The sequence below is a fragment of the Ursus americanus genome, chromosome 14 (assembly GCF_024610735.1).
Source record: "Ursus americanus isolate L20-20 chromosome 14, mUrsAme1.1.p, whole genome shotgun sequence".
Classification (NCBI taxonomy): Eukaryota; Metazoa; Chordata; class Mammalia; order Carnivora; family Ursidae; genus Ursus; species Ursus americanus.
This window is the reverse complement of record NC_142140.1, coordinates 32,149,062-32,161,356: the sequence shown is the minus strand read 5'-3', so window position 1 is coordinate 32,161,356 and position 12,295 is coordinate 32,149,062. Positions and strand designations below refer to the sequence as shown.

General features: G+C 36.5%; 1 protein-coding gene across 40 annotated transcripts in view; it reads left to right on the top strand.

Annotated features, from left to right (window-relative positions):
- SLMAP (sarcolemma associated protein) overlaps positions 1-12,295 on the top strand; it is a 142,775-nt gene that overhangs the window by 70,193 nt on the left and 60,287 nt on the right. For all 40 annotated transcript variants that reach the window (XM_045807444.2, XM_045807445.2, XM_045807435.2 and 37 more), the window contains exons 3-5: positions 6,485-6,557; positions 10,014-10,050; positions 11,688-11,750. In XM_045807444.2, the coding sequence (XP_045663400.1) occupies positions 6,485-6,557; positions 10,014-10,050; positions 11,688-11,750 (173 nt within the window). The remainder of the gene's footprint in view (positions 1-6,484; positions 6,558-10,013; positions 10,051-11,687; positions 11,751-12,295) is intronic.

The window sequence follows — 12,295 nt, the reverse complement described above, 5'->3', positions numbered from 1 at the left end:
CTTCTTCTGCTTTTAGAAGGCTATACCATACTACAGAATAAAGTCTGAAATGCTTAATTGTATACCTGAGGCCCTCAAAAATGTGGACTCAATTCAAACTTTTGATTTTGTTTCCCATTCCTTTCCTTAATATATGTCAAGCTGTTAACTAGATTATAAGATGGTGTATAGAAAAGATTCTCTTGAATCCTAGCACTGCCACTTGCCAAAGGTATGATCTCAAGCAAGTTACTTTAGCCTCTGACCTTATCTTATCTGTCTCCTCTGTAAAATAAGACATAAAAATGACTATTTACATGGTTTGTCATAAGTAGCTAGTTAACATGTATAGTGTAATTAGCATGGGGCCTGGCATCTAGAGGGCCTTGAGATATATTCTTTACCTGCTCCCTCCAATCTTCCTCCAGCTGCCCTCCTAAGATGTGCACTCTCTTACATCCTTCTCTTTGTTTCTTTGCTCATGCCATTCTCTCAGCCTTTCCTTCCATTTCCAGCTTTTGAAATCTTATTCTTTTTTACCCGTTTTAATAAATCCTTCCCCGCCCTTGTCCATTCCAAATTCCCATAGTGTTTTGTACCTTTTGTAGCATTTGTGAAAAATTTTCTCCTTTGCTGTTATGTTAGATATTTCTTGTTCTCTCTACAAAATAAATTGAAATCTCCTCAAGGACAAGGACCTAGTCATAGTCATCTTGGTTTTATTCATCTTTACCAGCATACTGCTTTGTAGCCAGCAGGTTCTCAGTGAATATTTAGCAAACAGGTAAAACCAAAGAACCACTCCTCCTTGTGCATAAATCGAAAAATAAGCTCACAAGCAGTATTGCTCCATTGTTGCTAGAGAAATAAAGTAGCAAATGAATTCACATACCTAGAGAAAGGATTCTTCCCACCAAATTAATAGCTAGAAACAGGATTCCTGGGAGAAATAGCTGATTATGGGTCTAGTCAGGAAATGTACAGGTTGAGCCTAGAAGATTTTGTCGTGTATAAAGCAATGAAGCTATCTAAGATTGCTAGGGTTCTGTTGGAAAACCCAAGAACTAACATGAAGTTCTAATTGATCAAAGATGGAACAGTTTGAGGATCAATAAAAATAACATCAGTGGATTGAAATATATCAACTGTGCTTAAATCCATGAACTTAAATGATACTAAAAGAAAGCAAAAAGATTTGATCACCCTTGGAAGAATCTAAAACCTAGATAAAACATCCTGAAAACATGTAAGTAATGAGAAAGAATAAAGTGTTTATGCTACCTTTCCTGGAGAGAATTATTCCTGACATAAACAAGTAGTTGAGGAGGGAAGACTTTTTATTACTGAGCTCTAGCTCATAAATGAAGACAATGGGGGCGCCTGGGTGGCACAGTGGTTAAGCGTCTGCCTTCGGCTCAGGGCGTGATCCCCGCGTTATGGGATTGAGCCCCACATCAGGCTCCTCTGCTATGAGCCTGCTTCTTCCTCTCCCACTCCCCCTGCTTGTGTTCACTCTTTCGCTGGCTGTCTCTATCTCTGTCGAATAAATAAATAAAATCTTAAAAATAAATAAATAAAATAAATAAATAAATGAAGACAACGGTAGAATATCAATACAAAAATATCTCTTTAGATTTAAAATATTACTTGTCTATTCAGCTAACTTTTCCTGCCTCTTTTCTGACTTTAAAAAAAGAAGAGGTCTCTGAGGAGCACCTGGGTGGCTCACTCAGTCAAGCGTCCAACCCTTGATCTCAGCTCAGGTCTTGATCTCAGGGTCCCGAGTTCAAGCCCCACACTGGGCTCCATGCTGGGTGAGGAGCCTACTTAAAAAAAAAATTGGGGCACTTGGGTGGATCAGTCAGTTAAGCGTCTGCCTTCGGCTCAGGTCATGATCTCAAGGTCTTGGGATCGAGCCCTAAGTACGGTACTCTGCTCAGTGGAGAGTCTGCTTCTCCCTCTGCCTCTCCCCTGGTCACGCTTTCTCTCACTCATAAATACATAAAATCTTTTAAAAAAAATAAAATCTTTGAGTCAAAAGCTTTATGAAATGAAAAAAATCAAGGGTGAAAGTTTGGTAGCTCTTTTATCTTAGATTGCAGTCAAAAGACAAATAATTCCCCAGTTTGGAAACGTTAACACTTCTCATTTAGTTCTTGGTTTCTTAGATGTTTCTTGTATTTTTATGGTCTCACTCATTGTACTTCTATTACTGCCCGTCATTTCAAGGGATCCTTCGAACTACTCAAATATAAAATAGTGTTGACCTTCCTACTCAATGCAGGAACAGAGCTAGAACCAGACTACAACATACCCCAGAAGTTTCAGTCTCCCAGTCTAGGGCCTTAAATAGCTTTTAAGCTAATCACAGTGAACATGGGTCTTTTAAGTAATGTTTATGTGAAGCAACAGAAAAGGCTGACTTCATACCATAAAGTAAACATATTAACTCAAGAGCAAAATAAATAACCTGTATAAGATAAGATAGAGGGAAAAACCCACAAATGACAGTTTGGGTAGTCTTCATCTTGATTTTTAATAAAGTCTCATAACTACAAGTAATTGTAGATTTTTCTCCGTAGATACCTTGCTTTTTCGATTCAGACACACCCGTTTTTCATGTTCAAACATTTCTGAAATTTGCATGTAGCTTGCAGTGCATGTGTACAGGTTTCCTTGCTGTCAGAAAGTAGATCATTCTGTGACACTTTTTTTTTTTTTTTAAAGTAGGCTCCATGCCCAGAATGGAGCCCAATGCAGCGGCTCAGACTCACGACCCGGAGATTGAGACCTGAGCTGAAATCAAGAGTCTGATGCTCAGTCGACTGAGCCACCCAGGCACCCCCTATGCAACCTTTTAAAATTGGTGTCAAGTGAAGAAACAATTACCATTAATTTACATGGAAAAATTTTTTTAGAGTTCCCCGACCCCAAAAGTCACCTCTTAGGCTTTTCTGATACCTAAGGACATGTCTTGCCAATGGATACACAAAATAAATCAAGATAAAGCACAGATGTTCACAGACACGGTTCAAAGCTATGGCGGCTGGATGCTGAGATGCCGAGTGCAGTTTGTGGGGGAGGAACTTGGCGGGGCCACTCTTAATGCCTTTGTAACAGCTCACTGCAAAACACACACTGAATGCTATTTGTGCTTTTCACCTTTTTTCATAATAAGCAAAAATCCTCTTTGGATTTCTTTTGATTAGAAAAACAGGTGCTAATGTAGATCTTTCATAAAAGTGAAGTGATGTAACATAAACTTTTAAAAAAGCAAAGTGGGGGGCACCTGGGTAGCTCAGTTGGTTAAGCCTCTGACACTTGATTTCAGCTTCGGTCATGATCTCAGGGTCTTGAGATCAAGCCCCATGTCTGTGCTGGGTGTGGAGCCTGCTTAAGATTCTCTCTCCCCTCCCTATGCCTCCCCCCCGCCCCCCCGCTGTCAAAAAAAGAAAAAAAAAAAGCAGAAGGTGCCTGTATTTAATGTGGCAGTGACCCTGCAGCCTTTTTATCCTGCCCGAGAAACTTTCAAATTGTGTGTTTTATAATCAGTTTTGTCTTTGAGTCTTGGAAATGTAGTAAATAATATTTCTGGGTAAATTTTGAGAGCACGATTTGTTTACAAAGTGATTCATAGAATATTTGAGAGCAGTATTTTCCAAAGTATTTTTTCATAATACCATATATATCATGCATATAATACTGTAATATCAGTTCTTGTGTAAGCGTTCTGAAAACAGGGAACAGAGATGCTCAATGGTTAAATAAGTTTGGAAAATGCATCTTACTTCAAGAGCCTCATTGATGGATAAAAAGCCCATTAAGCTCTGAGAAAGACTGGTTTAAAAAAATAAAAACTCTTTCAGTCTCTTCTAACCAAATATTTTCCAAACTTTCTGACCCCCAAATCCTTTTGTTTAACATCCGCTAGCACTCCATTTGGGAAATACTGCTATGTAAAGTTGATTAATGTAAGTATTAAAACAAAACATTTTTATCAGGTTGTTTTAAGTACTTTCCCATTGCAAATTAAAAAGACAACTAATAATTCTATGCATCTGTGTATCTAGTTGTCCCAAGAACCTTTTCAAAGGCAGGGCTGGCTAGACTAGATTGTCAGCTTAGTCAGACGTGGTCTTTAATTGCCTTCAGTATTACAGCAACCCTGTGCTGCCCAGTCAATATTAGCCCTTGATTCATTTCACAGATTTGTACAGCAGTCCAGTTGCTGGGCTTTGGGGTGATATATCTGAGCAATGGAAATTCTGGTGTAATATATCACAGCTTGTTAGTTCTGGCACTGCAGTTTTATTCTGTAACTCACTGCACCTACTTTTAAAAACTTTATTATCAATATAAATATATTGGTCAGGTGTCAGTATCGCTGGATCTTCTTGTACTGTTCTCCTGTATTTATTATAAACTGTTTATAGAAAATCTCTGGGGGAGTCATAGAGCTGGGATAAATCTGTCCCTTCCCTGTGTTCTACCAGGGAAAAGAGGGAGTTAGGTAGTTCTTACAAGTGTAGGTGAACCCTACTGTACTCAAAGTAAGAGACATCTTCATCCTGGGTAACGTAAGCTGTAAAGTATTAACCAGACGTGTTTTTCTGCATATTTAGTAATCGTTCATTAAATGCCTAATTTGTACCAGATAACTCTGCCAAGCGTGGGATTTAAAAAGTGAAAAGCAACCAATCCTTGTCCTTCTCACAGAGTTGACTCTAACCAGTGAGACAGTGGTTGTGTAAGTGATAAATATTCACAATGCAGTGTGCTTACTATTTTAAGAGGTAGATATAGGAGGCTCTGGGGACCCCTAACTCAGATAATCAGTTTGGTGAAGTAAGTAGAAAGTCTGAGTCAAGAGGATAAGTAGCATTTGGTCATGCAAGCAAGGGGATAAAGGACATCTCTGACGGAACAGCTTGTAAAATGCACGGAGTTGTGAAAAGTGAAGAATTTGGAAGTGCAGGTATCTTGGTCTTGCATAAGGTATTTATGGTAGCAGCATGGAGGATGAGGACCGAATGGAAGGAAGGAGCCCAGTGATGCATGGCTGTAATTATTGTGTTAGGCAGAGTTTAGAAGACTGTCCCATAGATGGTTCTTGATTTGTGTTAGCAATTTTCAAAATTAAGTTTACTGTATATTTCCAGATGACAGAATAATCATATTACTTCATGTTTATAATATCATTTTGATGATTCATGGGCCTGATCACTTAATAAGTTACTCTTATATAAATGCATTAGCTCTATTCCTTTTTTTAAAAGATTTTATTTATTTTTAATTAGAGCGCACACTCGTGCACACGTGCAAGTAGGGAGAGGGGCAGAGGGAGAGGAAGAAGCAGACTCCTCACTGTGCGTGGAGCCCAATGTGAGGCTCGATCCCAGGACCCTGAGATCATGTCCTGAGCTGGTCAGATGCTTAACCAACTGAGCCACCCAGGCGCCCCAGCATTAGCTTTATTCTTAATCAGTTTTATTGAGATATAATTTACTTATAAGCCAGTTTTATTGTAAAACTCACTGAGTTTTGACAAATGTATACAGTCATATAACCACCACTCTTTTAATCATGAGATAGTATATATTCATCACCCTGCATTAACTTTTAATTAGATTTTGGTAAACTAAATAAATTAACTCTTTGAACCCTAACCCTGGAAGATGTAATCTCAGAAGAACAGAGAAATAAAAAGCCACCAGCCTTAAACCAGCAAGAAATTTTTTTCCCCATAAAACCCAATCACAAAGAGAAGCTCTGTATAAATGCTGCTTTTGGGGGGTTTTGTGTCTTGAAATCATCAGAAGGAAAAGGAGGAAGTAAGAAGCAACAGTAAGAAGTTGTCTACAAAGTGACTGGCGTAATGTTATGTAAAAATGTTTGAGGGTGGAGGAAGAAAAAGCACCAGGAACACAAAACCACAGTTTTAAATACTGAACTGGGAATCTCAGACTTGAGTTTTAGCAAACAGCTTTGATACTTAACAGAGTTCCAGAAGCAGTTTCACTTTTCTGAGGTCTTGATTTTCTCAGTCATTAAATGGGGTACTTGAACGGCGTATTCCAAGCTGTATTATGCAGAACTAGAGTTCATTAAGCGTGGATAGGAGTTATGGGTTGAGGACACGAGAATTAGGAATTAGGGCTAAATATTAAATTGGGGAATAGTTGGAGTTAGGTTTTGAATTCAGCAGTTAGGGGAGAAAGTGCATTTCCTCTCCTCAATTGTATTTCTATATATTCAGCTGACCTTTTATTGACTGTTACAGCATTGGAGGTTAGGACACTTTTGAAAAATAATTATATCTGTAATTTTGCCTTGCAGCCGTGATTCAGTATGAATAGGGATGACTTTCTCCAGGGGAGAAACCACCAGATTTCTTTCCTGGAAGTTATTACATTTAGGAACAAAATATATGTTTGGATATGAAAGATATGAAGTTTTGTATTTTTAAACAATTATTTAATCCATTTTATTTGTTTGTTTTAACCAGTTACCCATGGGTGTATTGTTTCCACAATAAAACTTTTTCTACCAGATGGTATGGAAGCCCGACTCCGCTCAGAGTGAGTATAATTTAGTGCTATGAAGTTTTTGTATTAATTACCTTGGTTAGTAATATTCTGGGTGATGGTATACTGTTAACACTTCAAGATTGTTCTAATAATGGTAGAAAATTAATGCAGTACTTTTAGAATATAATATACTAATTGTTTTTCACATTAGCTACAATTCTAGTAAATAATAATGTATAATGAGGCACAGGTTATTTTGTTTCCAAATTTAACTTCACGATTTATACTTTGATGGATAATTAGTTGTTTTTAAAAATATTTAGGGTATATAAGTTACTGGTGAGTGATAGCTGTACTCATTAATGGTGAGTGATAGCTGTATTTTGATCTGCATTTAATATAGGACTTCTTCAACTGTGATTCCCTCTGAAGATAATGCTGTGGTCATGATCTTTTAGGACCTTGAGGATGTTGATATAGTTAGTAGCCTATTTTGGTGGGAGTTTTGGAGGGATTTTCCAAAGCTGTATTTTTTCCCCCTGAAGCAGTGGAAAGATCACTTAGAGGAGGACAAACTTGAAAAGGAAGAATTACTTATAAAATGTAAATGTTAAAATCTAAATGTAAGTACATTTTAATCTTGTGCTTTTCACAGATTATCATTATGTAGTAATTATTAATTAAACTTAAGCATTTTTTATTTGGGGAGCAAGAAGCTTGTTTCTATACCCAACATAATATTTTTTATCCTTCAAAAGCAAAGACAAAGATCTGAGGGTGGGAGGTTAAGATAAGCAATAAGTTTAAGGCAAAGTAGAATAGTGAGTAGAAAAGAGAGAATGAAAAAGAAAGCAGAGAGAGGCCCTCTTATTACTATGATAGTCTGTGCTTTCATTAGGATTATTGTGTATTTTGCTTCAGTTAGATGCTACTAATTTTTTTTAGCTTTAAGCATATCTGAAGCAAAGCAAAAATTTTTGAACATTTAAATGTAAAACAATCTGTTTCATGTTCTGTATTATAGTTTAATTATTAAAAAATACAGTTAACTTCGGGAACTTTAATGTGACTCAGGAGTCAAGGGTTAAGTTTTTAAAAATAAGAGTGACTGTTAATCAACTAATGATGTGTGGCTTCTTAAAGACCTTGATGTTTGTTTGTGATAATTAGATTTTTCTTTCATGTAGTTAAGAGCTTTGAGCAATTATATAAAGGGTTATCTGTGATCTCAGGTTCCATCTAGGAGGACATGTAAATTTTTCAAAGTCTATGTTAGTGACTTGTGTCCCTATCCTTCTTGTTTCTCCACTGCTTTTCATCTCTGCCCCGTTTCCTTCTCATCGTTTGGGTTTTCTTATGTGGTTAAATATTTGTATCATTTAAATTTTTGCTGCCAGTTTCGTTGTATAGTCTAGCTGACTTTCTGAAGAAGATGAATTTTGGACAGGCAGTTCTCTAGAGCTGGTAGAAGATCAGGATGGTCTTTAGAGGTGGATAATCTAATTCAAAGCCCAAGTCCACTGATTCTATGTCTTGATCAGGCTTCCCTTTTCTCATTTGAAGAATGAAGATAACAGTAGTACCTCTGAGCAGGAATTTTATGAGGAGGATTAAGCAAGGTTATGCACTTAAAGAGTTTTGTGTAGTACCTAGCATATATTAAGCATGCAGTGGTCATTGGCTGTTTCTGTTACTGTGATCTTTTTTAGCGGTCAAGATACATTTGGGTATGTCAGAATGCTTAGAATTTCAGGTGCATTATATACATAGCATTTAATGCTTTTAAGATCCTCACTAGCTAGTTCTCAAAAAGCTAATTCTTTTTTCTTCCTTGATTTTTATTATATTGCACAAATAATTTTTTTAAAGTTATCTCTATACCCAACATGGGGCCCAAACTCACAACTCTGAGATCAAGAGTCACATGTTCTCCTGACTGGGCCAGCCAGGCACCCCTGTACAAATAATTTTTAAATGACAAGAAACAGAGAAAAATTGCCTGTAATCCCACCATCCTAACGCTAAATAATGGTTTCCCTTTTCTGCATGCCCTCGTTGCTTATGAACTTTTTCTATAATTCAAACAAAATATACCTATATCCAGGATAGTTTCTGTAAAATGCATATATATATAATAGGATGTTTAGCTAGATTTTTAGCCTTTTGTTACCCAAATTTTCACAAGAACAGAAAATTTTGTACTTGGGTCACTAAGAAAACTGGATTTAAAAGAAATATGAATACTGTTTGCTTCTATTTAGATTTTAAGTTCATTTGCCTATATGTGCATATCTACAAAGAAAAATATGTATACCCCAAATGGTTATCTCTTGGTGCTGGCCTTAGATAATTTTTACTTATTTCCTCATGCTTTACTTCACATATTTTCCATAATCTAATATGTATTGCTTGTATAGTCAAGAAAAAGAAGGTCACGTTTAAACTGTCTATTCCATGTTTATAGGGTAGAGAGAAAAACTAAAGTTGGCATAATTTTTTAAACCTTCATTAGGCACCAGCTTTGCTAGGGCCTTGTGATGGGTTCTGGGGATCCAGAGGTAAATTGGTCACAGTGCCTGGCTTCCTTAGCTGCTCTGTTCTCATGGGAGTGGTAGTAGGATCAAGTGCTACTATGTCCTAGGTACTGTTGAAAGCTCTTTATTTATATTAACACATTTAATGCTCACAGTTACCCCATGGGGTTGTTTTTATGATTTTCCCCATTTTATGGATGAGGAAGCTAAGACCTATAGTGCTTAGGTAAACTTGCCCAAGATTACGCAGCTGGTAAGTAGAGCCGGAATTTGGGCCCAGTCAGTATGGCGTCTGAGCCTACTACGTGTGTAACTGCTACGCTACACTGCCTGTCTGTCAGTAGTACTTTATAAGGCCCAAAAGGCAATTAGTACCAATTATACTACCTCTTTACTGCTTAGTTTTAAAGGAATATACCGAGTTTAGTTTCATACCTACATCTGAGCTTTCAGTTGTTAGCGTGTGAGGTGGCTGTGTAGGGAACAGTAATACTGTTTGATTAGCCAAAGTTGTTCTCCACTAGAACAGGTTTCCAAATAATAGCTTTCCGTCGAGTAGAACTTTGGTTTTTAAGACTTTGTGTATATGAATATTTAATTTTAAAAGGCCATAATTTACACATACCAAAATTAAAAACGGATAATCTAAGGAGTGCTTCTTTTCTATTTAGAAGTTGTATAGTCATGGAAGTCACCAGAGCCCTCATTAAATAAAGGATCTTCAAAGGCATTTAATACATTTTGAATTTTGAATTTGTGTTTAGAAATATGTGTAAAAGGTAGATTTTTATATTTATTAACCTTGTTTTCTAAGAATTCTATGTGTTTATGAAGGATTGAAAAGTAATTCACATTCTTTTAACTATATGACAGCAAGTGTATCAACTTTGGGGTTTAAGATATTCTGGTACTGTCATACTATTTCCTCTATTGTCAGGAAATTAGATAAAAAATTCTAAATTTTACTTTTCAGTGTCATCCATGCTCCATTACCAAGTCCTGTTGACAAAGTAAGTTACTAATGATTTTTTTTTCTAAACTAACTCAACTGTATTGCTTTGGAAAATGTTTTTGTTTGTTTTTAATATGCTTTACCTAGAAACTTATTTTCTTCTGTAACAAATTGTATACAGTGTATGTAGGTATTTGTTTATTGCAGTCTTCTGAATTGGAGAATTTAAGATGGATGTTTCTTAGGAAAAAACCTTTGTTATCTCAAGTAAATGGCTGATTGTATAGACTAGGAGCACTTGTTTTGTGCCTAGCCAGAGATACGAAGTCTAAGTTACTACTTTTTATTCTGGAATACAATTCTGTCTAGAAATATCTATTAAAGTTTTCTGCCCAAATAGTTCCCCCAACGTATACCTTTAGCTTTAACCTGATTTGGTCAGAAAATTTGCGATAATTGTTCGTATTTTTCGTTTAGTTCAGAAATAATGGTGTAATAAACTGTAGATATCATTCCTAAATAGCAAAGAAATACATCTATATCTTTTGACATTAGTGTGGATGTTTTTTCTTAGTGTACTAACTAAACTATTGGAAAAATATTTTACATTTTTTTCTTCTATTTGGATAAAGAAAGCCTTTCTAAAACTGAAGTTCCCTGTTAGATTCCTTTTTTAGAAGTAAAAGTGGTTGATCATCAACCTCAGTAATACCAAGCATTATTTCAGAAGTAAATAATGGCCTTGCCAATTTAGGACTAACGTTTAAGAATAATGCTAGTTAGCATATTAATAAAAATATACTTTCTGAACTTAAGAATGATGCTATTAACGTCATTAATAATACATAAGGCTTGGTGGTGTTGAGGATATGGGTAAATGTTACAGCAACCTAATGGTATCTTCTTCTTTTTTGGTGGGGGGATGTATAATGCCATGGTTCTATGTTCCACACTTGGGAAGAACCCCTTATTGAAGGTATTTCTTCTAATACTCTTGAGTTCAAAGTATTTTTTTCTGTGAGTTGTAATTTAAACACCATTATTTCCCATCTTTTTCTTCTTAAACCTACCTGTAGTTTAAAGAAGAAGAAAAAAAAAAGACGAAGCTTCTTTCTTTCTCTTCCTTCCTTCCTTCCTTCCTTCCTTCCTTCCATCCATCCATCCATCCATCCATCCTTTCTGGACAAATCTATTTTCACTGCCTCTGGCCATTGGACACAGTGTTACATTTCATGTCCAATCTCTCCCTGCAACCCCACATACAACTTCCATTTTGAAGATGGTTACTTCTAAAAAATTGTGACTTGTTGGCGTTTTGAAGAACTATTTAACAATGAATTTTAAAGGGGATAAACGTAAATCTGTTGATTTAGGATGTATTATTTCTGAATTAAGAAAGGGCTGTATTGCTGTTGTGCTGTGTTTGTGATTTGATGTATCAAGGAATGTTTTCATGATAGTACTTGTTCCACCACCCTGCTTATAAATCTCAGACTGGTCAGCAAAAAATAATACCATTTACAAATTCTAGACATGAGACAGAAATACTTTGAAAACGAAAGGAACTCGTTAAGCTGAAAAATAATTTTTATTTTGCATATGTCAGTAAATAGACATTTCCAGGACTTGGTTTGGTTTTAGTGTCTTTTATAAATGTTTTGTGTGACTATTGGTGCTTGTGTCATTTGTTTCTAGGTTGCTGCTAACACTCCAAGTATGTATTCTCAGGAACTATTCCAGCTTTCTCAGTATCTACAGGTAAAAGAAAATCTTGAAAATTCTTAGTTTTTAAAAGTAGAATTAAACAACTTAGATTTGATTTTGCTAGTTCACAAATATAGGCTAAAGAAATATTGACTATACAGGGGCGCCTGGGTGGCACGGCGGTCGGGCGTCTGCCTTCGGCTCAGGGCGTGATCCCAGCGATCTGGGATCGAGCCCCACATCAGGCTCTTCTGCTATGAGCCTGCTTCTTCCTCTCCCACTCCCCCTGCTTGTGTTCCCTCTCTCACTGGTTGTCTCTATCTCTGTCGAATAAATAAATAAAATCTTTAAAAAAAAAAAAAAAGAAATATTGACTATACAAATACAAAAGAAATATCTCTCAAAGTTAAAAAAGGATTAAAACTAGGTGTTGTGAAGAAAGGATAAAAAGAATCAGGATTATTGGGATGCCTGGGTGGCTCAGTGGGTTAAGCATCTGCCTTCGGCTCAGGTCTGTGATCCCAGGGTCCTGGGATCAAGTTCCTCATTGGGCTCCTTGTTCAGCAGGGAGCCTGCTTCTCCTTCTCCCTGCTGCTCCC